The 24,355-nt window shown below is 33.0% G+C and overlaps 3 protein-coding genes across 5 annotated transcripts; 2 read left to right on the top strand and 1 right to left on the bottom strand.

Moving 5' to 3' along the window:
* Positions 1 to 4,862: 4,862 nt before the first annotated feature.
* On the bottom strand, positions 4,863 to 7,130 carry LOC133307991 (FT-interacting protein 3-like). The gene is made up of 2 exons (XM_061508574.1): positions 5,089 to 7,130; positions 4,863 to 5,007 (listed from the first exon to the last, which is right to left on the bottom strand). The coding sequence occupies exons 1-2, from the start codon at positions 7,128 to 7,130 to the stop codon at positions 4,863 to 4,865; spliced, it is 2,187 nt and encodes a 728-aa protein (XP_061364558.1).
* A 6,235-nt stretch (positions 7,131 to 13,365) lies between these two features.
* LOC133308003 (sialyltransferase-like protein 2) lies at positions 13,366 to 18,919 on the top strand. 3 transcript variants are annotated; one of them, XM_061508588.1, is made up of 12 exons: positions 13,366 to 13,549; positions 13,671 to 13,717; positions 15,014 to 15,103; positions 15,335 to 15,412; positions 15,675 to 15,775; positions 16,417 to 16,609; positions 16,700 to 16,790; positions 16,878 to 16,942; positions 17,063 to 17,217; positions 17,335 to 17,416; positions 17,734 to 17,843; positions 18,378 to 18,917. In XM_061508588.1, the coding sequence occupies exons 1-12, from the start codon at positions 13,456 to 13,458 to the stop codon at positions 18,571 to 18,573; spliced, it is 1,302 nt and encodes a 433-aa protein (XP_061364572.1). In that variant the 5' UTR covers positions 13,366 to 13,455; the 3' UTR covers positions 18,574 to 18,917. The 3 variants fall into 3 exon arrangements, with proteins under 3 accessions (XP_061364572.1, XP_061364571.1, XP_061364570.1); XM_061508587.1 differs by having other exon boundaries at positions 13,644 to 13,717; XM_061508586.1 differs by having other exon boundaries at positions 13,644 to 13,717; positions 16,878 to 17,217; positions 18,378 to 18,919.
* Positions 18,920 to 20,047: 1,128 nt separating this feature from the next.
* On the top strand, positions 20,048 to 21,711 carry LOC133308010 (uncharacterized). The gene has a single exon (XM_061508599.1). The coding sequence runs from the start codon at positions 20,275 to 20,277 to the stop codon at positions 21,166 to 21,168; it is 894 nt and encodes a 297-aa protein (XP_061364583.1). The 5' UTR covers positions 20,048 to 20,274; the 3' UTR covers positions 21,169 to 21,711.
* The last annotated feature ends 2,644 nt before the right edge of the window (positions 21,712 to 24,355 follow it).

The following is a 24,355-nucleotide window of genomic DNA, read 5'->3' as shown; positions in this document are numbered from 1 at the left end:
GTACAGAAGTACTTGTTGACCTGGCTCAAATTCTTTTGGAATAATTTTCCTATCATGCCACTTTTTAGTCTTTTCTTTATAAATTCGAGCATTTTCATAGGCTGCTAACCAGAATTCATCTATTTCATTTAACTGCAAGAGTCTCTTTTCATCAGCTGTTTTACAGTCAAAATTTAAAAACTTAGTAGCCCATAAAGCCTTAAACTCTAATTCTACTGGAAGATGGCATGATTTTCCGTAAAGCAATTGAAATGGTGACATCCCAATAGGAGTCCTAAATGCATTCCTATATGCCCAGAGAGCATCATCTAACTTTTTGGACCACTCTTTACGGGAATTTCCTACTGTCTTTTCTAAGATCCGCTTAAGTTCCCTATTGGAAATTTCTACCTGCCCACTTGTTTGGGGTGATAAGGAGTTGCAACACGGTGTTTGACACCGTATTTTTCGAGCAAAACTTGAAAGTGTTTATTACATAAGTGAGTTCCTCCATCGCTAATTATAGCTCTCGGTACTCTAAATCGGGTAAAAATAATTTTGCGCAAAAAGTTTACCACCACCTTAGCATCATTAGTTCGGAGAGCTACTGCTTCTACCCATTTAGAAACATAGTCAACAGCTACCAATATGTAGGCATTCTGATAAGACAGGGGAAGTGGTCCCATGAAGTCAATGCCCCAAACATTGAAAATTTCAACTTCTAAAATATTGTTTAATGTCATTTCATTCTTCTTGGAAATATTTCCTGTGCGTTGACAACTATCACAAGTCTCTACGAACTGTTTAGCATCCTTGAATAATGTGGGCCAGTAAAAACCGCTTTGGAAAACCTTTGTGGCTGTTTTATTTCCGGCAAAATGTCCACCATACTCAGATCCATGACAGTGCCATAGAATGTCTTTAACTTCTTCCTTTGAAACACAACGACGAATTATTCCATCAGCGCATTGAAAGAAGAGATATGGATCATCCCATGAATATCGTGTTACATCATGCTTGAACTTCTTCTTTTGCTGCCACGTGAGATCGTGGGGAAATTCCCCAACTGTCAAGTAATTTGCAAAATCAGCAAACCAAGGTGTTATCGTGTTGATAGCCATCAGTTGTTCATCAGGAAACTCTTCTCTGATTAAAATATTTGGGCTATCTTGGAGTTCTTTATCTTGAATCCTAGAGAGATGATCTGCTACTAAATTCTCTACTCTTTTCTTATATTCAATCTCAATTGAAAATTCCTGCAAGAGGAGCATCCAGCGAAGAAGTTGTGGCTTTGCATCTTGCTTATTAAAGAGATATTTTAGTGCAGTATGATCTGTATATACTATAACCTTAGACCCTATTGATATGATCTGAATTTGTCCAATACATACACTATAACTAGCATCTCTTTCTCAGTTGTGGCGTAATTTAACTGAGCTTCATTAAGTACTTTGCTAGCGTAGTAAATTACTTGCAACAATTTATTTTTCCGCTGACCTAAGACTGCTCCTATGGCATAATCACTCGCATCGCAGGTGCAGTCGTGAGTTTCTCTTTCAGTATTTTGAAAGCTTTCAGACATTCGTCATTAAAATTAAACTCAGCATCTTTTACCAATAGTTGACTAAGAGGCTTAGCTATCTTGGAAAAATCATTGATAAATCTTCTATAAAATCCAGCGTGTCCAAGAAAGCTCCTCACTCCGTTAACATTAACAGGAGGAGGAAGTTTCTCAATGATGAGTAACTTAGCCTTATCAACTTCAATTCCTTGCTCCAAAACTCGGTGTCCCAGGACTATTCCCTCTTTTACCATAAAATGACACTTTTCCCAATTAAGGATTAGATTGGTTTCCTGACATCGCTTGAGCACGCGAGAAAGATTCGACAAGCAAATATCGAATGAAGAACCAAACACGGAGAAATCGTCCATAAATACTTCTATAATATTTTCAACCATGTCGGAGAAGATAGATAACATACACCTTTGAAACGTGGCTGGTGCATTACAAAGACCAAATGGCATTCTTCGGTATGCAAACACACCGAATGGGCAAGTGAAAGCAGTCTTTTCTTGGTCTTCAGGTGCTACTGGTATTTGATTATAACCTGAATAACCGTCTAAGAAGCAATAATAAGCGTACCCAGCCAGCCTTTCCAACATGTGATCCATAAAACGGCAGAGGATAATGATCTTTATGAGTGGCATCATTTAACCTACGGTAATCCACGTACATCCTCCAACCGGTTACTGTCCTAGTCGGTATTAATTCATTATTATCATTTTTAATTACTGTAACCCCTCCTTTCTTAGGAACAGTCTGTACCGGGCTTACCCACTTGCTTTCTGATATCGGATAAATCATACCCGCATCCAGAAGCTTTACAACTTCTTTTCTGACCACTTCTTTCATAATAGGATTTAATCTCCTCTGTGGTTGACGAAATGGTTTAACATCATCCTCCATTAGAATCTTATGCGTACAAAAAGAAGGATTCACACCTTTGAGATCCGAAAAGGTCCGCCTAATAGTAGTTTTGTGTTCTTTCAAAACACTTATTAATTTTTCTTCATCTTCCTGTAACAATGAATTATTAATGATCACTGGATAAGTATCACCATTGCCAAGGTAGACATATTTCAAGGTGGGTGGAAGTTCTTTTAATTCTAACTTCGGAAATTCAGGTGTTTGGAGAACAATTGTCTTGTCTTCCAGAGATTCAATATCTAAAGATTCAAGCTCATGATCTTCAGAGACAACATCAATTGCTTTTACAACTTCTTCTAATAAAGCTTCATTTAGCGGTTCAGAAGTTTGTAAAATTTTAGCAAATGATTCTTCTATTGTTGGTGTTGTATTAATTTCATCTCGCTGCTACAGCTTTATCGATCACGTTGATTTGAAAACAATCACCTTTTTCTTCCGGGCATTTCATGGCTTCAAAAACATTGACTGTAAATTGCTCACCATCGACCCTAAATAGAAGCTCTCCCTGCTCAACATCAATTAAGACTCTAGCTGTGGCTAAGAAAGGTCTTCCTAAGAGAAGAGGTACTTCAGTATCTGCTTCCATATCTAAAACCACAAAATCTGCAGGGAAAATATAGTCATTTACTTTTACTAAAACATCTTCAACCACTCCTTCAGGCCTCTTGATAGATCTGTCTGCAAGTTGCAATGACAGAAGTGTGGATTTTAGTTCAGTGATTCCTAAAGATTTGGCAAAGGATAATGGCATTAAGTTGATGCTCGCCCCTAAGTCGCACAATGTCTTCCCCACATGAACATTCCCGATAGTGCAAGAAATGCTGAAACTACCAGGGTCTTGAAGCTTTGGTGGTATTTTCTTTCGAATAATAGCACTACATTCCGCTGTCAAAGCTACTGTTTCCATTTCTTCTTTAAGCTTGTGCTTTCTTGAAAGTAAGCTTTTCATAAACTTTGCATAACTTGGCATATTTTCTAAGGCTTCAACGAATGGAATATTTATTTGCAGCTTTTTAAACATTTCTAAAAATTTAGAATATTGTTGCTTTTGTGCTGATTGTTTGTTTCAACCTTTGAGGATATGGAGCTTTAACATACGGATTATCCCCAACGCTTTCATTCTTTCTTCTAAAGAAGGCTTCTTTATTACTTTTTGACGTGGGGTGTCATTTACTGCTTGATGCAGTGGTACTCTTTTCCACAGGTGTGATTACGATTCCACTTCTTGTAGTTATAGCTTTACAATGTTCTTTGGGATTAACGATAGTATCACTGGGAAAGGTACCTGGGGTCTCTCGGCCATTTGTCTAGCAAGCTGACCAATTTGATTCTCCAGATTCTTTATGGCTTCTTGATTTTTAATGGATGTGTGGTTGGGTTATGATTGGGCCATATTTCATTTAGTTTTGTAATATTGATCTTTGGATCATATCTAGGGGTGGAACTTGATTAATTAGAGGTTTTGTGCCTAGTCCTATATTTCGTATAGTCACTGCGAACCGTGTTAGTTGGACTAATCAATCTATGATTTTTCATTTAGGGCCCGTTTGGATGATTTTTTTTCTTCAAAAGTTATTTTTTTTCAAGAAAAAAAAAGTACTTCTCACTTTAGGTATGTTTGGATGTCTGGTTTAAAAAAAAAATCACAAAAAAAGGAAAAAATTTACTTTTTTTAGAAGCTAAAAATTTTAACTTCTAAAAAAAGCAGCAATCAAAAGTCAAATATTTTTTTTCAAAAATGAAATATTTTTATAAAAATATAAATAACTTTAACTTTTGTAAAAAGTACTTTTAAAATAAAGAAGAAATAAAAATTACTTTTTCTAAAAGGCGAAACAAACGGGCTCTTAATCTAATACTAATAGAATTTATTTATTTATTTTGTCGGTAAAGAGAAATTTTTTATAATCTCCAAAGATATGCAAGTTACAGAATAGTTGGTTACAAATTGGATTTATTTTAAGGTTCAAAATTTAAATCATATTAAAAATTGAGAGAATGGAGTTTGCGAAAGAGATTAATTAACTATCCTCTCTTGGGTACTCTAATGCAGTAGTCTTTAATAACAAGTTTATAGTTTGTTGCCTCAAGGGAATGAAAAATGAATCAAACAACTAGATAATGGTGTGTGGTCAACGCCCAGGATCTAATTTTGTATGTTGAAATATGGGGGACAAACAAATCAGATGTTGTAAGCTGGAAACTTGCATACCATATATTTGAAGAGCATCAGAAAAGAAACAGAAAAAAAAAAAAAAAATTTGAAAATATAAGCTATAATTGTTCTGTTGAGAAATTATGACAAAAATTGTAAAACCTTGCATTTAAATGATCCCTGGACCTAGGAAACAAATTAAAAAAGATTATCCCATGCTAGATGTGCCCTCTCATCTCATCAAAGTATAAAAGCTCGATTGGAGGGCAGCCTAGTGATCAAATTCTCAAGTCCGATCCTGAAACCCAACATATTCTGGATTCTTGAACCCACTAGAAACCATAGGATTGAGACGGCGAGGACCCCACGAATAGTAAAAAAATAACTAAAAAATAAAACACAATGACAAAATACAAAAAAAATGGTTGAAGCTCTTGGGTCCCTAAAAGTAGTCAGTGATTGGTACATCTCTCCAACGGTGGCAAAGTCATTAGCCATTTTTTGTACATCGCCAGCAATTACACGCAATCTATCATACCTCCTCCTTAAAGTTTCCCCTTCAATTTGTGTTGGAAACGTATCAAGTTCTTCTTCTAGATCCTCACGAGTTGCTATACCAGCACTAGACAATTGTGCATCAATATGACAAGGTTGCTTAGGCCTCTTGGGATAACGCTTCAACGCAACACAAAAAATGCCCAAAATCACAGAGGGAAAAATGACCATTGGGCAAAAAAGCACAAGGTAGCACAAGATGGTAACAAACAATGTATCAAGTGGATTCTTCCAATTTCGTACGTCCGGTAACCATTTCCATAAGGCAGCAAAGTCACCAATAAGACTCGTGACCCTTTTATAATTGATTGTTGCTTTTCTCATGCTCCACATGTCTGGCCTCAAATCCAGCATAAGATGCACAACCTCTTTTCTCAGTGGTAGATCTTTAGTGCTCAACTTGTATGCTATAACATTAACAGCTTGTTTTCTTAAATTATCAATCTGAGCAGAAGACAGTTGGAAATAATAGTGATGTTTTGGAAACAAAGGTCGAATGTAGGTATAAAACCTAGCAGCCATACCATATGAAGCAAGTGAAGAAAACCTCACTGCCAAATGGATTTCTCCCATCTTCTTCACCCCTGAAGGGTGCAAACCTATAATGGGATAAGAATTTGTATAGACTTTGTTAAGGGCAAGTGTTGATAGCCGAATTCTAATCTTACCCATTAGAATATCACTTGCTCCTCTAGCTCTATCGTTAGCATCTAACTGGTTGTTGTCAAAAACTCCAATAGTAATAACTGTACATGGCTCATAAACATTCCAAACATATTGCTCATTCCACTTTGGTGAGAGGCTATCAACAACTGTCCTTGTTCGAACCCATTTTGGGCCATATTTAGCAACACAATATGCATCTGTTCTGGTTTGCATCTTCATTGGCACCAAATCAGTTGCCTTTATGATCGCCAGTTCCAAAACTCCAATTTCCGGTTCCTGAAGTATCTCTGACGAAGGCCTAAAATCACTACTATAATGAATAGGCTCATCCATTACATGATAGCCACCATCCAAAGAGATCTTTGCATTAATCTTACTAGCAAACTTAACCTCCCTTGCAGTCTCAATGACTCCAGGCCTATCAAGATTATACCATTCCATGTCCACTTTACCAACACCTGTTCTCTTAACCACGCTTGTCAATTGAAGCCTATGCCATCCCAAGCTTACATGCTCTGCCAATGTCCCCTGCTCAACGCTCATGACAAGAGTGTCAAGAAAAGGTTCTTGTGCAACAAGCAACAAATCCTCGTTCCAAATTGCACTTGCACCCATGTTTTTAGAAAGACTTGTTCTCACACGCACGCTTCCCGAATCAACTTGGACAAAAATTTCTGAACTCAAAATGTCAGGTCTCAGCAACAAGTCCTGTGCTTGAATCACATGGACTCTGAGATACCAAAGCTTTGGTGATGTATATATCTTGTGACGAGTATAAGCAACACTATCACCGCTCATTCTTGTGGCATCTGAAAACCAAGCATCAGGAAAACATTCATCTGCTTGAGTTCCTATCCACACAGATAACTTGATATCTCCTAGACCAACCTGTGTCCCAGTTTCATCCACTAGCTTATGCCATTCTGATGCCACAGGAGCCGTTGGTTGAATCCGCATTGGAATATCAATGATACAAAATCGAACACGACCAAAATATGCTTGCGGGTTTGGTTCAGCCCTCATCTGATCCTTCACCAAAACATCCACATCCGTGACATGAATTTTATCTTTCTCAAAAGCAAACACTTGATTCCATTTATAGGATGAATTCCCTAAGAACCGGGTTGTTGCTATCATGTTTCCTACTTTAACTTCCACATAAAAGTTGTGTCTAATGGGCAAGTTTCTGGCCTCGACAACCTTCACAAATAAGTACTCCATTTTTTCAACAAGGTCGAATGGCCTTGTTAGCTTGGTCTCATCTACAAAGTCTAATTCAGCACCCATTTTATTAGAAATTTCCATGGGTACTGTAGATTCGTTACTTTTTTTGTCTGCCTTCTCTGAACCTGATTTGTACAAAGCACAAGTTTAATAAGCTTTAGTTTATCATAAAAATAAAACTCAAATTGCACAAAATTATGAAAATTAAACACCAAATGTTAGGTCATTCAGTAAATTCTCTTTTAGACTCTATGATGATATAATCATAGAGTCAATATCACCGATTACTTGTTGCGTAAATAAAAACATCTAGCTAGCTCTAAAATATTTTTATGAATATTGATAAAAATAAGTAACAACAATGTTTTACATAAAATAAGATAAGCAAGCAACAGATATTCAAGTAAACACAAAGCCAATAATAAAACCACATGATAAGCCAAAGAGGTTATTCCTCTACAACAGGGCCTTCCCGCTTACAAATAGATTTATAAAAAGAAAATGTTATTCCTCTCTCCTTGCGTTATTGTATCTGCCCTCCTTTGTGCTCACTTTATGTGAATAACATCTCAATCATGGTTTTAAAAAGAGGTTGTGCTGTTGTTATGCAGCTATGGTTGCGACTTGCCATTTTTTAATTGATTCAGATCAATTTATATTAATTTTGTTGCAAATTACTACAATTAAATCATAAACTTTTTTTGTCTAAATATCCATGATTGATGGTTTTTAGATTGGATCCAATCAGTACCAAATTATCGAAATATTCAACTTTGAATTAAATAGTCATCACGTTATGATAATCAAATCAATATTTCTTTAAATATTTTAATGTTATTTATATCTCAAATCATCAACAATGTAAAAATGTTGATATTTGAATTTCATCTGAATATCATCCCAATCATGGTATGTATTCGATTGCATATAATTTTAAAGTTGTAAGATTGTGACTGTAATCATATAGTTGGAAATAATTTATTGAAAATCATGATCCCAGTTAAATTCTAAATTGATATTTTTATTTGTATCCGAAAATATGACTGTATAGCAAAAAAAAGTAAACTTTTTTTTCTTCTGAATATATCCATCATCAATGATTTTTTAGATTGAAGCCAATCAGTATCAACTTATCAAAATATTATTTCCAAAAAAAAAATCCAAATTTAATTTTGAATTATTCATCAATCATTTATGATAATTAGGATCAATCTCTCCTTAAATATTTGAATATCATTTATTTCTCAAATCAATATTGTAGGCTTCAGATTTAATGGAAACAAGAATAAGACTTTGATTTTGAATAAATAAATAAAAAATTAACGGTAAAAATATATATATCTAACAGAATATATATATATATATATATATATATATATATATATATATATATATATGAGGAAGGATATTGTGACAACCAAGTGATGTTACTACCAAGTGACTACCAATCAATCTCACCGTTAGATCGATTATGTTGATCCAACGATTATATTTATTTCTATCTTTGTATGGTCATGATTTCCCTTATTTAAAGTGAAAGCATTAAATATGGAAAATCATAAATAAATATAAAACATTAAATTTGGTAAATCATGACCATACAAAGATGAAAATAAATATAACCGTTGGATCAATATAATCGATATAACGGTAAGATTGATTGGTAGTCACTTGGTAGTAACACAACTTGGTTGTCACAATATCCTTCCCTATATAAAGATATTGTGACATCCAAGTGATGTTACTACCAAGTGACTACCAATTAATCTTACCGTTAGATCGATTATGTTGATCCAGTGATTATATTTATTTCTATTTTTGTATGGTCATGATTTCCTATATTTAAAGTGAAAGCATTAAATATGGAAAATCATAACCATACAAAGGTAAAAATAAATATAAAGTATTAAATTTGGGGAATCATGACCATACAAAGATGGAAATAAATATAACCGTTGGATCAATATAATCGATATAACGGTAAGATTAATTGGTAGTCACTTGGTAGTAATACAACTTGGTTGTCACAAGGGTTTTATAAGAGTTATGTTGTAGGAAAAGTAATTGTGTAATGTTATAAAAATTCATTTTGCGTGCCGTAGATTTTTTTTTTCTTTTTTCTTCAAAAAGTATGGACTTCACAAAATATTGTATGTATAAAAAAATTTGTTATGTCATGTTAAATGACAAAATGCAAACCTAGTAAACATAACCCTTCTTTTAATTAACGGAGAACGAAAGAAAACTAAAATAGGATGGAGATGAACAGTAACCAATAACCAAACAACAAATTTATGGTGATGAAAACGAAAGAGCGACCATGTTGACAACAGTAGTCGGAAATTTCGAAAAAAATAATTGAATAGGATGGTTTACTTCATGGAAAATTCAAAAAAAAAAAAAAAAAATAGTCGAAAAATAGAACGTCTTCGTTTGGGTTCGGTGGAGCAAGACGAAGAGAAATGGCGAAAGTGGATTACTTATGTACTTTAGAGCAATCCACTACGCACCCGTGCGCAATTTAAAATTAAGCTAGCACCAAAGTTTTAAGATTCTCAATCCAACCAAACAATAAATTATGAAAAATTCAATTTTCTCAAAATAAAAGGATTCTATAATCATATACACGTGGCTCTAATACCAAATATAAAATTAAAATAATAAATCATGCATATAATTATAAATACAAAATAACAATAAATTAGAGTTGTAATTACGTGTACCTTGTTGGGCTGTTACAAAGTTGAAGAAGAACAGCTTGAAATAAGGGTACAAGATGCTAGAGTCTTCTTCTCTATCGCATATTCAGAAATTAGCAGCCTTCAGCGATGTGAGCATAATGGTTCATGGAGCTTAGCTTCAATATAAATAGGCTAGAGAAGGGACCTAGTCAATAGCCTAGAAAATTTTAATCCGATTAGTTTTAAAATACAAAATTAATTAATTAATATTTTCCATAAAATAAAATTTCAAACAAATATCAGTAAAACATTAATTATGATATATGAAGGGTTTTATAAGATTTATGTTGTAGGAAAAGTGATTGTGTAATGTTATAGTGATTCGTTTTGCGTGCCTTAGGGGGTGTATTGGATTGAGATTTCAAAAGATTTTAATTGATTGTTTTTGGACAAAAAAATCCGTTGGTATTCGATTAGGATTTTAATAGATTGAAAAAAAGTCATGTGGTATTTGATTAGGATCTTAAATGATTATTTTAGAATCCGTCCAAATCCGTTGATATTCAATCAAGATTTTAAACAATGAAATCACAATCTCGTGGTATTAAAAAATCCGACGATTTTAATGAATTTTCTATTGGTATGAATTTTGTGAGACTTTTTAGTGAAAAATACAAATAGGATGCCTCTCTCACAATCTCACCCCAACCCTTAGGATTTATTGAGATTTTCTATTGTAGTGTTTTCTTCTTCCTTTGGTAGGTTGACTGCTCGAAATTGGGTTCCGCCATTGGAGCTTCGTCAAAACTAAAAAAAAGGGGCATATTTTTGAGTGATTTTTATTCACAAAATAACCCAGAAACAACAAACCAACGAGATTTTAATATAATCTATCTCAAAAATAACATATTTTTGAGCCATTTTTGAGAAATTTTGGAAGTTTAATACGTGATTTTTTAAGTTATGGTCGCGGTTTTTCTGAGCACAAAAATATGTGATTTTTGTATTAAGAACAACATAAAATAGTGAAAAAAGAACAGGGGAATTTTTGTTTTATTTTCGTTTTACATCAATGAAACAATATCAATTTAAAGAAAGATTGAAACTTTCATAATATAAACCCTATATTTCGTAACAATACATTCATGAACGAAATTCCTTCACTGTAGGAAACGATTTCAAACAATTTTTGTGTCAATAAATAACTAAAAACTTGTTTCTCAAAAGCCCCAAAGCAATTTAAGGTTTCAATGTATCGATTGAAATTTTTTTTGATAAATTTTCATGTAATTAAACCCAAAATTTCAGATTCAAAATTTTCTTAATATTCAATGAAAATATACATATGATATATGGTTAGAAAATTTCAAAAACCCCACGGTTTTCAAGATCAATTGCAAAAAATTTCATACGAAATTTTATCATGAACTTTAGGTTATATATGCAATTTTAGAATTATTTTTATAATTAAAAAAATTTGGATCTTATAATCATACATGCATAGTTTTTATACTAAATGAAGAAGATGATTTTCAACCCATTAGATATGTGAAAAGCTGTTGTTTAGTAATTTTGAATGTTTGTTAAAAATTACATTATGTTTTACGGATGAGAAAAGTATATTTGGTTTTACTTTTTTTTATTAATTTCACGGTATTTCTTTGTTATTTTTTTATGGGGAAGATTATATTTACAACCTATTTTTGTCTACAACTTTTTACAACCATATCTTAACCGTTGATTTTCGTTAATCAATGGTTATTATTTTCGCAAATCAAACTCATTAATTAATATTTAATTTGCAATGAATGATAACCGTTGATTGACGAAAATCAATAGTTAAAATATGGTTGTAAAAAAATAGGTTGTAAGTATAATCTTTCTTTTTTGTATTGACTCTTGTAATTTTGAATGTTTGTTAAAAATCCATATGATTTTTTAAAATCTTATAAATTCATATTGTCCTTTCAAATCTTATAAATTCTATTAAAATCCTTTAAAATTCAATCCTATGAAATCTTGATTGTAAAAAAGTCTATAAAGTCTCTCCAATTCTAAAATATCTTTTAAAATCTGTAGGATTTTTTATCTCAAAAAAAGTCTTTTAAAATCTTAATCTGTATGATTTTTTTTGTTGCTTTTAAAATCTCTCATAAAATGTTGTGTGTGTAGGAAATTTTTTCTTGTAATATTAAAGGACAAACTAAAACCCATATATGAATTTAGAAATCATTTTCTTTTATTCTAGTAATAAGTTTCCAACAATAAATATTTTTATGGACTATACATTGTACTTTTGAAAAATGAATCAAACAGATTAGATGCTCACAATTAGTCAAATTTCTATTATATACACCATAAAGCTCATTTAAATGAATTTATCTTTAAAAAAAATAAGTAGAAAAGTATTTTTTATTTAATTCAAAAGAAATTAAAGATATTAATTTACTAAATTGTAGAGATATATACATCTTGTTGTGGTATAAACTCAAGCACAATTTATTATATTTCAATCTCAGACAAACCAGAATTATTATAATTAATTTTCGCAGTATTTTATGGGTTTTATTATGTCAAGTGCTGATTTGTAAGAGATTTCATCGGAATCAAATTATTCTAATATCATGTAAGAGATGTCATATCCTGCAATCTTAGTGATTAAATAAAATCAATTTTTTTTTTTGTAAACAATAAAATCAATTTTAATTTTGTCTTATTAACGCAGATTATTATAATTAATCCTTTTTCTTTTACATTTAAGTGGCTTTGTATATCTTTTATACGGTAGTTAAAATTAGAATTTTACCTAAAATCGGAAAGAAGATGAAAAATCACAAACGTAGAATCTTAACGTAAAAAAATCGTAAAAATGTTTGAAATTTTGATGAAATCGTTTTGATTAAAAAAAAAATCATAAAATCACAAATTTAAATGGAGATTTTAATTATCATTATCTTGTAATCAAACCCTATTGAAAAATGAATATTGGTATACTCATTTTCATCCGAATCAAATTATTCTAATATCATGTACAAAACACAAAGCCAATAATCAACCAAATGTTAGTGAAAATGCCTGTGCAAACAAGAAACCGAATATGTATATATTCTGTGTCGTAGGAATCAAAAAGATTAAAAATATTTACAAAAAAGAAGAAGGAATTTTTAATTGTTATTATCTATTTTTTAATATAACTTTTTAAGCATTAAAAAATAGAAAAATATATTTCTCATGGAATATTTACCAGTACCACAACCCAAAACAGTGTCACTTCCGTTTTAGGGGGAGTACCAGTATTTTTTTTTAGGAGCAAATAACTTTAACTGTAATTAAACTGATTTACTTTAAAGAAATAATTAGATGATATATTAAAAAGAAAATATAGGTATTTTGAAAATGTCGAATATAATTTTATCTTTTATTGTAATTTTTTTTTAAAAAAAATCTATATTAACTTTTACTTCTCAGGTGAGATCACGAAAATGATTGCAATTAAGGAAAAAAAAAAGGAAAACCCTTCTTTAAGCTTTTTTGTTTTTCTTTTTAAAAATAATAATTATTCAAACAATTGAATATTTGATCAAGGAATCTGAATTTCACTGAACACATTTTGTTATTTCGCATGGAGAAGCTGCTTATAATATCAGATTCAATCAAACCCTAATTACTCTTGTGCTTCGAGTAGCTTCACTCGGCACCACAATCAAATGAGGGTTCTGCAACTGGGCTTGTTGCTTGCTTTGGCATCTGGATTTGTAGCAATTTCCATTTATATCACCGGACTCTCTGATCCTTCTGTATGTATGTATGTATATATATATATCTATCTGGTTGAAATTGTAAGAGATGGGTTCATTTGCCTTAAATGTAATGATTGTTATATAACCATATACAGATCCGAATTATCACCTCACAGATGAAGACACGGAAGCGTTGCTTTCGTTGCACAACAGTTTCCAGAAGTGTGTGGTAAGGTTTCCCTAATCTTTATTTTTTTTTATTTTTTTAATTTCCCGTTTACTGTTCTAGTTTTGTTCATTGGCTTCTGTGTTGTTGCATCAGCCTTAAAATTGCACTGATTGTCATTTATATGTTTTCAATACAACTCACAACGTTTTTGCTTAGGTTACGCATGCATGTATGATTGGTTAAGTAGTGAATTAGGAAGAGATTGTTGTTGGGACGGTGGGGGAGCTTATGGCGGGGAGAGACCACCGTCGTTGGGCTAAGTGACAAACAATATGTTTGGATGCCAACAACACAGATTGACAAATAGTTAAACACTAAGAATAAGGTTATCAAACCGCAATATAAGTGGTGAATAACTAAGCTAATTTTTGAATGTTGAATTGTAAATCATATCAAATTGTAAGATTTGGAGACACAATGAAAAATAGCTGGAAATGTATCATATAAATGATGCATTTTGGTTAATGAAATAATTTTAAACTAGGAAGTAGGAATTGACAAAACAACTTAACCATAAGTCTCAAATAAAAAAATCGTAAGTTATAACCATGCCACATAAAGTAACTACATGAAGCTTATGTTTCGGAAGAACGAAAACAGAGCATTGATATATTGAAATAAGGTGAATATAGTGTAAGTGAGTGACCGTTTGAATTCTTTGTGTGAAGCTCTTATTTCAGAAGAATGACAACACGATAGTCGAATAATCAGATAGGGTGCATTCAATGACGTTCCTTTAGTTTCTTTTGATTTGACAACTTAAGCTTATTTGACTTTTAATTTCTTTTATAAGAATTAATAAAAGAAAAGCATAAAAGAAATAAAAATTAATGGATCACTAAATTGTGAGATTCATATCGGTGATACAGAATTGCACCGTTTCATGCATGTGTCGCACGATTCAAAGCCATATCTGATTCATCACATGATACGAATTGCTAGCTTGGCAAATCATATCGTTGTGCGATTCTAACATCGATGACTGAATACACTAATGTTTAATGTCGGATCTTTGATAATGGTAGGAAAACTTTTCTACTAAATTTCAAAAAACTATTTTTAATGTTGAAAACTATGATAATTTCTTTGAAAGGATTATGCTGCTTAAAAGAATTCTTAATTTTGATTGCACCTGTGTGGTATTTATTTTAGAGTTTAAATTGTAGCACTTTAGTTTTTATTTTATTTTTATTTTCATATGGTTTCTGTGCTTTATACATCTCATTCAAATCTTGTATTCTGAGTATGTATTCTTTGGATGATTGGACTGAGTTGCTATTTTTGTGTTTTATGCAGAGTGCAAATGGACTTGGTCTGAAAGCAGATAGGGGCAGCGATTATTGCCATACCACAATAAAGTTCCCCAGTGACACCATCCCCAAATGGGTAAATATTCCTAATCATTCATTGACATGACTATTATTCATGAAGAAAAAAAGTGTTGCATATGTGGTCCTCAAAAATATGTTAATTATGACAACCTATACCTACAACCCGGGGCAAAATGGGTTCTTCCTATTCAGAAGTATGGATAGTGATATACTTGATACATGTGGATTAAAAAAAGTTAAAACAATTATCCCATTTGTTGACATATGGAGGTTTCTGTATTAACAGAGAGATCCCAAAACCGGGGAACTTGAAGCTTTGTCTTTTGATTTTAATCTATGTGAAGCTGTGGCTACATGGGAACAGGTATGCAACTTGGTCTGTGTTTTCATTATTGTGATTACCCATAAATCTATCATATCTTTCATGACATATAAATCCAAATGCTTTTGATAATTGATATTCTGTTTGATAGATATTGCAATTAGACCCTGTGAATACACATTTTATAGTCGACCAAAACGCAGTTCAAATTCCCTTGCCATCCTCTAGTATACCAATTTGTGAAAAGGAATTTATGATGTATGCTTTACATTTTATTGTTGTGTGTAATGAATTGATTGCTCAGGTGCGAAACAGTACCACTATACTCACCAAGGAATTCATTGATTCTTTACCAAATGGATGGGAGGAATATGCATGGCGTAGGATCAATAAAGGAATACTTCTGTAAGTAAACGTGCAACTGAATTTTACTAAACATTGAACTAATTATGCAATAATGGTAACCTATAAGGATGACAGCCAAACTAAATTGCATTTTAATTCATTTATTCAAAATGAATTATAGTAGTATACTTTAAATAGCTGGTTATAAGTTCCAGAAAGGTTATGCAAATTTCAAAACCTCAAATGGTATGAAATTTTCTTTTTCCAATAAAACAACAGTGTGACCTTTATGTCCAGAAATAAAGCATATGTTATGTTACAACTAAGATACTCTGTCAATTTGTCAGTCCTAATACATGTTTAATGGTCTGTAAAGAAGCAAACCTCCACGAAAATAACTTATGTGACAAATCAATGTTAAAAAATAAATACATTATAAACCAAGAGATTTACAAGGTTCAGCCTATAGGCCATCATCTCCTTGCTCTTGTAGAGGTAATAAAACCTTTTCTTAAGCTGTCTTTTCTACTTTACCTCTAATTGCTAAATACAACATAAGCTTTGCAATATATAACATAGTTATTGCTTTCCATGTTTAATGTGTTTAAAATTACTTATAGTGGTAAGTTCATGGTTTCTTATTTAGAAGGAAATTAAAGTTAGTGAAAAGTCTCATAGAATAAGATCTTTCTGTGTTGCAGCAACCGCTGTGAGAACAAGAACTTGTGCATGGACAAACTTTCACTAGTGCTCCCTGAAACTCCACCATACTTCCCAAGGCAGTTTGAGCGCTGTGCTGTTATTGGTAATTCGGGAGATCTCTTGAAAACAAAATTTGGGAAGGAGATAGATAGTTATGATGCTGTAATTAGAGAAAACGGTGCTCCAACACAGGTTTGTTGCTCAATGGGTTGTTTCTGGTGTTCTGTTTATTTTATCCCAAAATTTAAGACCTTGCCTACTCATTTTTATTTATGCCTGCAGAACTACACTGATTATGTGGGTAGGAAAAGCACGTTTCGCCTTCTAAACCGAGGATCTGCCAAAGCACTGGATAAAGTTGCAGAATTAGATGGTATTGCACTTTTTATAATATGAGTTCCACTTGTTATAATGCCTATTACGAATTACTATAACCTTACTATAAATGCTGTTTCTGTAGAACAAAGAAAAGAAGTCTTGATAATAAAAACAACAATCCATGACATCATGAGCAAAATGATTCGGGTATGTTTCTTTATCAAAAGAAACCATCTTCTAAAATCCTTACTTTATATTTGTTGTGCTGTGCCACAACTACAATTCTATATGCTCACTTGCAAAGCAATTGGCTTTTGTCTTCTGCAGGAAGTTCCTATAAGAAATCCTGTATATCTCATGCTAGGTACATCCTTTGGTTCAGCAGCAAAAGGAACTGGGCTTAAGGCTCTTGAATTTGCCCTGTCTATGTGTGATTCGGTGGATATGTATGGTTTCACTGTGGATCCTGGTTATAAAGAATGGTATTATATTTTTGTTGGCAATTAGTATTTATTTTTTGCCATTTAGTGTTTCTGGTTAAATACTTCTTTGTTTGGAATTTGATGACCTGATCAATAAACCTTGTATTTTTCTTTTAGGACAAGATATTTCTCCGAATCACGTCAAGGCCATACCCCGTTGCATGGGAGAGCTTATTATCAGATGATGGAGTGCTTGGGAGTAAGTAAATTATACTTGTTACTGCACGTAGAAATCATTCAGAACTTGTTAATTTTAGCATCATGAAAGATGATTTTGAAGTTGTGGAGGTCTTAGGAGGTTGAAGTCATAGTAATGGCTTTCCTTTGGTACCAAAAAAAAAATATAAATTTTCCTCATTATTGGCTGAGAATTATGTTAATTATTGAAGTTTCACACTTAGATTGAATAAATCATAAGCGAGGATGTTTATTCTGTCATGACTTAGTAGTACGAGCATAATCACTTTTTTGTGTGTTTCTACGCACTGACTTTGTTTATTGGCTTCCGTTGTCAAGCTTATCAAAATTCATTCTCCCATGCGAGCGGATCCTAACCGTGTTGTCAAATGGGTTCCAAACCATCATGTTATAAGGGCTGCTAGGATTGCATCAGAGAAATTATTGAGGTAAATGACCCCCTCAAAAAAATTGTGTTTTTAAAAACATTTTTGTGTGGTGTTTACCAGGGACCTGAAGTAAAAATTTATACTTACAGTAGTAAGTGTCTTAATGTCTCTGGGCTCGTGCTCCTATTAAGACACAGCTAAAATTGTTATAAATAGAATATTTAGTTGTTTGTTGGTCATGTTAATGAGTAGAAGGGTGTTGGTCTTTGACCTGTTCTACTGGAAAACTGGAAAATACTGAAAGTTCATGACCCTTTTGTATAGCTTCATTTGGCATCAGTCATACGGCCCTGCTAGTTTACTTTTCTATGGGCCTTCAAATTATCTACCCAATGTAAAAGTTAGACATATCAAATAGTTTACTATTCTATGGGCATATAATATATGGATCATCAATGCCTAATGCTAACCTGCAATTGGGTGAACACACACAAGGCATTTTAATTGTTCAACATTAATTGAGCTCGACATTGTGAGTACAGATTCTTTGCATCTGAGACTTGTTGGACTTTCTCAATTTTATGATTTTTACAGGAGAGTTGGTGCAGGATCTGAAGATCCACTGGGTGCATGTTCTATAATTAAGAGGCAAGTTAAAAGAAATCTAAATGCAGTTTCAAAGCTTAGAAAGGTGGCACTTGATCATATAAGGTATCTGAAGGGCACAACCATGTATCCTCTGGAGCATAGTCCTGGACACGGATTGCTTTGCACTGTGCCAACTGATTGAACTGCACTGAGATTTTACGCGATCAGCTTGTGTTGTCGGAGAGCATCTAACCTCCAGATTTACAAAATTTTCTGTTTGTTAATCTTTGCAAAATATATGTCATTAACAGGAAAAAAATGGCCATGAAGCTTCCTTCTCTCCACCGATGCGGTGGCAAATCAACAAAATATTTTTAATCTTTCTCATTCTTTTCTTCTTTTTGTTTTAAAACTTTATAAGGACTTGGATATGGTTAGGGAGGAGATGACAGAACAGCTGGGATAATTTTGTGGCACCTGTACTGCTTAGTTGAACAATAGTGATTTGAGCTGTAATGAATCCATTTTGTTTTTCTTCGAATAATGAAGTATCATAGTTTTAGTGCAGGTTGAAGCTTGACACTACGCCTTGCTAATTCTGAACTGGCGTTAGCATATAAAATCTTATTCTCAATGTTCATGAGAATTTTATTTTATTTCTTTTTTTTTATGATCGCCAGGCCTCCTGTGGTACATTGGTCATAATAATAAAATAAGAAAGGAAGTTAGTTTATGCAACAAAGACAAAATTTTAGAGAAATTAGAGCAATGTACTCTTAAAAAGTTTTTAACATAGTTATCAATGCAAATAATAAAACAAATGTGAATGCGGAATCTTCCTCTTTTCTTCTAAACTCCAGTATTTGGATCCTGTCTTAAGGATCCTATGCAGTTTTCTTAAACTGCAGAGAATCTCTACTCTCTTTTTTTGTTTTGTTTTTTTGGTATTGTAAAATATTAAACACCGCTTATTGATCATGAGTTCGGATTTCAACTGCAGCACTCGATCCAGGTCAGGAAATTGTGGATGTATTATATATTGAATACTTAGAATAATATAAATATTGACACAACAGTTAATTTTGATAATAGAATAATATGACATTACTTCGTAAATTTTATACTGTGAAGCCTGTTTTTTATTTTATTTTTTTAGCACAATTTTAAAAAATTAATGTACCATATTAGGTATCAACTCAATTGAAATACGATGCTCGGATTTCGACAATTAATTACATTTTTTTAAATTTTTTATTTTAAAGAATCAGCCCTCCGTTATTACTCTCCATTACAATACTACCGCAAATTTTTATAATAATAAAATTTTTAATATTATTTCCATTAAAAAAAAAACATTAAAACTGATTGTCTTTTCTAATCATATACCCAAATGTAACTTTCAACAATATTTTATTTTCTCTAACTGAAATATCTCCTTAGACATTATTATAAAAGATCAATTCTTTGATTATTACCTTCATAACAGTTTTGGAATTTTTGGTTTTTCCACTGAAGAGTGCCAGTGCCAGTGCCACTCGCTTTCAACGTGTCCAATAACTTTTCAACAAAACAATGTGCAATCTCAAATCAAATCTTAAAAAACAATAAAACAAGGTAAGCTACTGTCTATTTATTAGAGTACAAATAAAACCAATCCAACTCGAAACTACAATAGACGACAACATATAATGATATAACACACTGAACTTTGCACCTTCCAGCTGCTACTGTTGCTCTTCTTCTCTCTGCTCTTTCTTCTTATCCACTTCATCACACACAAACCCCAAACCCCTAATTTTTCACTTTATTTATTTATTTATTTATTTTGAAAAAAAGAAAAGAAAAAAAGAAACTCTATCACTGTTTAGTACATTTTGAAGAGAGATAACGGTTTTCCAATCCAATGGCAGAGATTCAGCCGCCGGAGGGTCAGATGAACGGTGGCGGAACCCTAATTCTGAACTCTTGCGAACCCATCGGATCTAAGCGTCAGAGGAGGCCAAGCGTCCGATTGGGTGACATCGGCGGCGACCAACCCTACGATTCCCACGCTCGCCGCAACACGAAGCCGTGGAAACTCGCCTTCGACCACTACCGCAAGGACAAGGACCCCAACGTTTCAGGTAAACCCTCCAAGACTCGACCTTTAACCAACTTGACCTCTGTTGCGGAGTTTAACGAAACCCTAGAGGGCGACGAAAGAGAAGGGAACAACATCGATAGCATCGCGATTGGTAGCTGGAAGGTGAAGGAATCAAAGAAGAGAGGCTCCATCGCCACCAAGAGGGTCAGATCGAATTGGGTTTCGAGAATCGACGACGGCGGAGGGGAGGGAGAGGAAAAGTATAGTGGCGGTGAGGATGTGGATGATGGGTATCGGGAATTTGAAGTGGAAAATTCAGAAAGCCCTTTGAAAGAACAAAGCCCTATTCATTCCATGGAGAATTTGGGGGTTGATGGACATAGGAGGTCCTTTAAGGGTAGGGAGGAGCAACATGATGGAATTGAGCTATCTGGACCCTCTGATACTGATGGAAGGGATTGGAAATGCGGAGGGACTAGTGTTGATAGGAATGAGAATGGTGGGAGGGTGAGGTCTGGAGAAGATGGGATTCGGATTTGGCTTAATGGGTTGGGGTTAAGTCGTTATGCACCTGTGTTTGAAGTTCATGAGGTTGATGATGAGGTTTTACCAATGTTAACACTTGAGGATCTCAAAGATATGGGGATAAGTGCTGTTGGGTCCAGAAGAAAAATGTACTGTGCAATTCAGAAGCTTGGAAAAGGGTTCTCCTGAGGTTTTACTTGTTTTTTTAGCACTCCCAAATGTAGCAGGGGAGGGGAGGATTCTCAGCCGTAGCAAAATTCAGATGCGTATGTCTGAACTGAGTTCTAGTATGTTCTCCCATGACCCCTTTTTTTTTTAGGCTTGGAATCGTTAGGTCCTTACATGTTCTTATTTGAGAAACATCCTTTTTGAAATCCAGTGCAAGTAAAGTAAGTACATATAACTCTGCGAATTTTGTTGGAGCAATTCATTGTTTCTGTTCCTGAAGCATTTCTAGTTGTATTATCAGTGATAACTCTGAAAGAGTAATGAGGGAAAAAAGAAACATGTTAAACGCATTTGGAATGTTTTTTCTTAAAAGAAAAGGGAAATGATGTTTAATTTCTTCATTCTATCCATTGGAATACCAACGAATACATCTTTATAGTCTTCTTGAGAAATTCTTGTGTAGACTTTGTCTACGAAAGTTGTGTGGTTTTTCCTTGTGAGGACTAAATATCAACAATTGATGCATCATCATTTTATGTATATAAATTCCTGTGTCATACAACTATTTTGCATTTAAAGTGACAGCGTGTCAATTTTTAAGTGGCTTAGTTTACACTTGTGTAAACCCTGTATACACAAGTCTCTCAGTTTTCTGTGGGTTATGCAATGTGGTGTTTCTTTGTGACTTATAATACCAAGAGAATATTTTAACATGTTATTTTGGGAGCTATTCCTAAAGTAAATTAATTATTATAACTTTTTAGCACATCTATTTTGTAGATATGGTGGCAGTTTGGTATGTTTTTTACGATTATCATGTTATTTAATGGAATTAATATATTCTTAATTTCCTTGTTGCTTGCAATATTGCCATTGGCAACATCTGTCTCTTTAACCATCTTCAACCTCAAGCAATGGGATGATTGCAAGCTTGAAACGTTATAAATTCTGTCAGCTGTAGAATCTAGGGTTTGACTGGTCAACAATATTTTTATATTTTAACCAGGATTGTTGGAATTAGCTGAGCCGGTCTTTGGGTGCTGCCTCCAAAGCTTCGTTGTTCTTGGGTGGATGTGTGCTATGGAATGAGAGCACGTTTAAATATTTTATTTTATTTTTACATAGCGAGAGTATGTCTTTGATAGTGGTCGGCAATTTTGTTAGGCAGAAATGATTGAATGCATATAATGTTGCAACTGAATTCATTTTAGCTTATATATCTATTGATGGAGGTCCTATCTAAACTGGGAAATCTGGTAGTGCTTAGTGGATCAGGTGTGAGTATCTTACTATTTGTTGATGCTCCTTGAAATTTGAGTGCATTTCTACGCTGTTTTGTGTTACCCCCATCTTTGGATTAATACATTTTGAAATTGATAAAAGATGATTGAGGTAGGAGAAGGAAGCTCCGTTAACAGGAGGGATGCTTGCTAAAAGAACAGCATGTGTTTACCCTCTACTTAATTAGGCTTTTAATTCCTTGACAAAGCCTATTACATAATTCTCCCTAGTTGTGTGAAACTTCTGCTAATGGGGACCAAAAGTATTTTGAGCTATTTTCTCTTGCCAGGAGATTAACTGTTTAATAGGAAAATGGACCCTAACATGATTATATCATGTAGAAGAATTCTAATCATATAAAGGTGAATTAACTGTGATGATTTTGTAACTAATTATCTCGATATTTTTTCTTTCTATTTTTTTTTTTATCACTATTGATTCATTTTTGTATTGGTATTATTCTTCCACATGATCATGTTAAGTAACATATGAAAAAATTTATTCCCGTTTAATAGAGTGAAGAGAGGGGGGATAACAGGGAAGTTGGAGAATGTGTTTAATGATTGTATTTATGGAAAGCAAGTGCCTGATAGATGGGGAATTACGTGCTAGTAGATTCGTGGTAGTAGAGCTAGATGTTAAAATCTCATATGACTTAGTTATATAAATTTTTTGGATCTATCTGTATCTTCATTAGCATTTTAACATAATGGAGATATGTAAAAATTTGACAAGAGGATTCACTCCCATGGGAGCTACGTATCAAATTACCACTTTTGATTTTCATTTCGAATTATTTATATTTTATGAACACCCTTTACCAACCTGAGCGCATGTTAGGTTATGTGAGTGTACCATGGTCTGTCACGGTTCAGGTCACCACTTTCATGATATGTTCTTCTTCTTTTTTATTTGGTAGTTTACAGGGAAGAAGCCCCATGATATGTTCTTTTTGTTGTTCAGATCATCAATGCAACAAGTTCTCAAATCATTAAATTACAACAACTGAGGTAATCAACTTGGGTTACAAGGATCAAAAGTACATTGCAAGTTGAAGAGTGAAATTCGATTCTCCTGACCATGCCATTTCAAAATCTTAACAGACATAATTATAACAGTTTTGTGGTTCGGTTTACCTCGGGTAAAATATTGCTTCAGAATAACAATGTTAATTTTTTTTTTTGGTTTTCTAAGAATCCTCCAATTGACAATCGAAGACTTATTCTTTCTAGGTGGGAAATCAAATTAAGTGAGTAAAATTTTCACAACAAAGCCTTTTTTATACACTCGGTCAGAGACCGAACTCCTATCAATATACTTAAGGAACCAGCTATTTATTAACTGTGCTGAGCTTTTATTTGAATGTACTATTATTAATTGAGAACATTGTTCATAATGTCTTTAATTAAAGGATTGAATTAATAATGAACTGAATTGATTTTTTACTTATTTGAAATATTACATTGATGTTATCCCTTTCTAAAAGAAAATTGGATGTTTATTCTATATTTTACGAGCAGTAATAATTGCATCATCATCTTCTGCTTCTTAGTTTTCTTTCTTTCTTTTCATCTATTCTCTAATTTTTTATTAATTTTTTTTATATATCATATGAGACAAAATTATCTCATGTATATAAAAAAATAATTAGATCTAATTTTTTATTTTTTTATTTTGTATATGTATAAAATAATTGGGAAAAGTTCACCAATACCCCTGTGGTTTACTTCAGAATCACTTATGCCCCTGTGGTTTTTTTCTTATCACATATACTCCTGTGGTTTGTAAAAGGGTATGTTTTTTATCACATATACCCCTGTGGTTTCTTATTTTTTACAAAACACAGGGACATATGTGATAGAAAAAAACCACAGGGGCATAAATGATTCTGAAGCAAACCACAGGGACATTGGTGAACTTTTCCAAA

This window comes from Gastrolobium bilobum, unplaced genomic scaffold (assembly GCF_033153095.1).
Source record: "Gastrolobium bilobum isolate Gb01-03AN ecotype WA unplaced genomic scaffold, APGP_CSIRO_Gbil_v1 utg30775, whole genome shotgun sequence".
NCBI lineage: Eukaryota > Viridiplantae > Streptophyta > Magnoliopsida > Fabales > Fabaceae > Gastrolobium > Gastrolobium bilobum.
Note: the sequence above shows the minus strand (reverse complement) of the source record. Positions and strands in the feature narration are given on the sequence as shown.

Coding starts and splice junctions, on each gene's coding strand:
- LOC133307991 (XM_061508574.1), bottom strand. CDS start 7,130: ATGGGTGCTGAATTAGACTTTGTAGATGAGACCAAGCTAACAAGGCCA. Junction 5,008..5,088: donor TTTGCCACCGTTGGAGAGAT/GTACCAATCACT, acceptor TTTATTTTTTAG/TTATTTTTTTACTATTCGTG.
- LOC133308003 (XM_061508586.1), top strand. CDS start 13,456: ATGAGGGTTCTGCAACTGGGCTTGTTGCTTGCTTTGGCATCTGGATTT. Junction 15,413..15,674: donor CTGTGGCTACATGGGAACAG/GTATGCAACTTG, acceptor TTGATTGCTCAG/GTGCGAAACAGTACCACTAT. Junction 15,776..16,416: donor ATCAATAAAGGAATACTTCT/GTAAGTAAACGT, acceptor TCTGTGTTGCAG/CAACCGCTGTGAGAACAAGA.
- LOC133308010 (XM_061508599.1), top strand. CDS start 20,275: ATGGCAGAGATTCAGCCGCCGGAGGGTCAGATGAACGGTGGCGGAACC.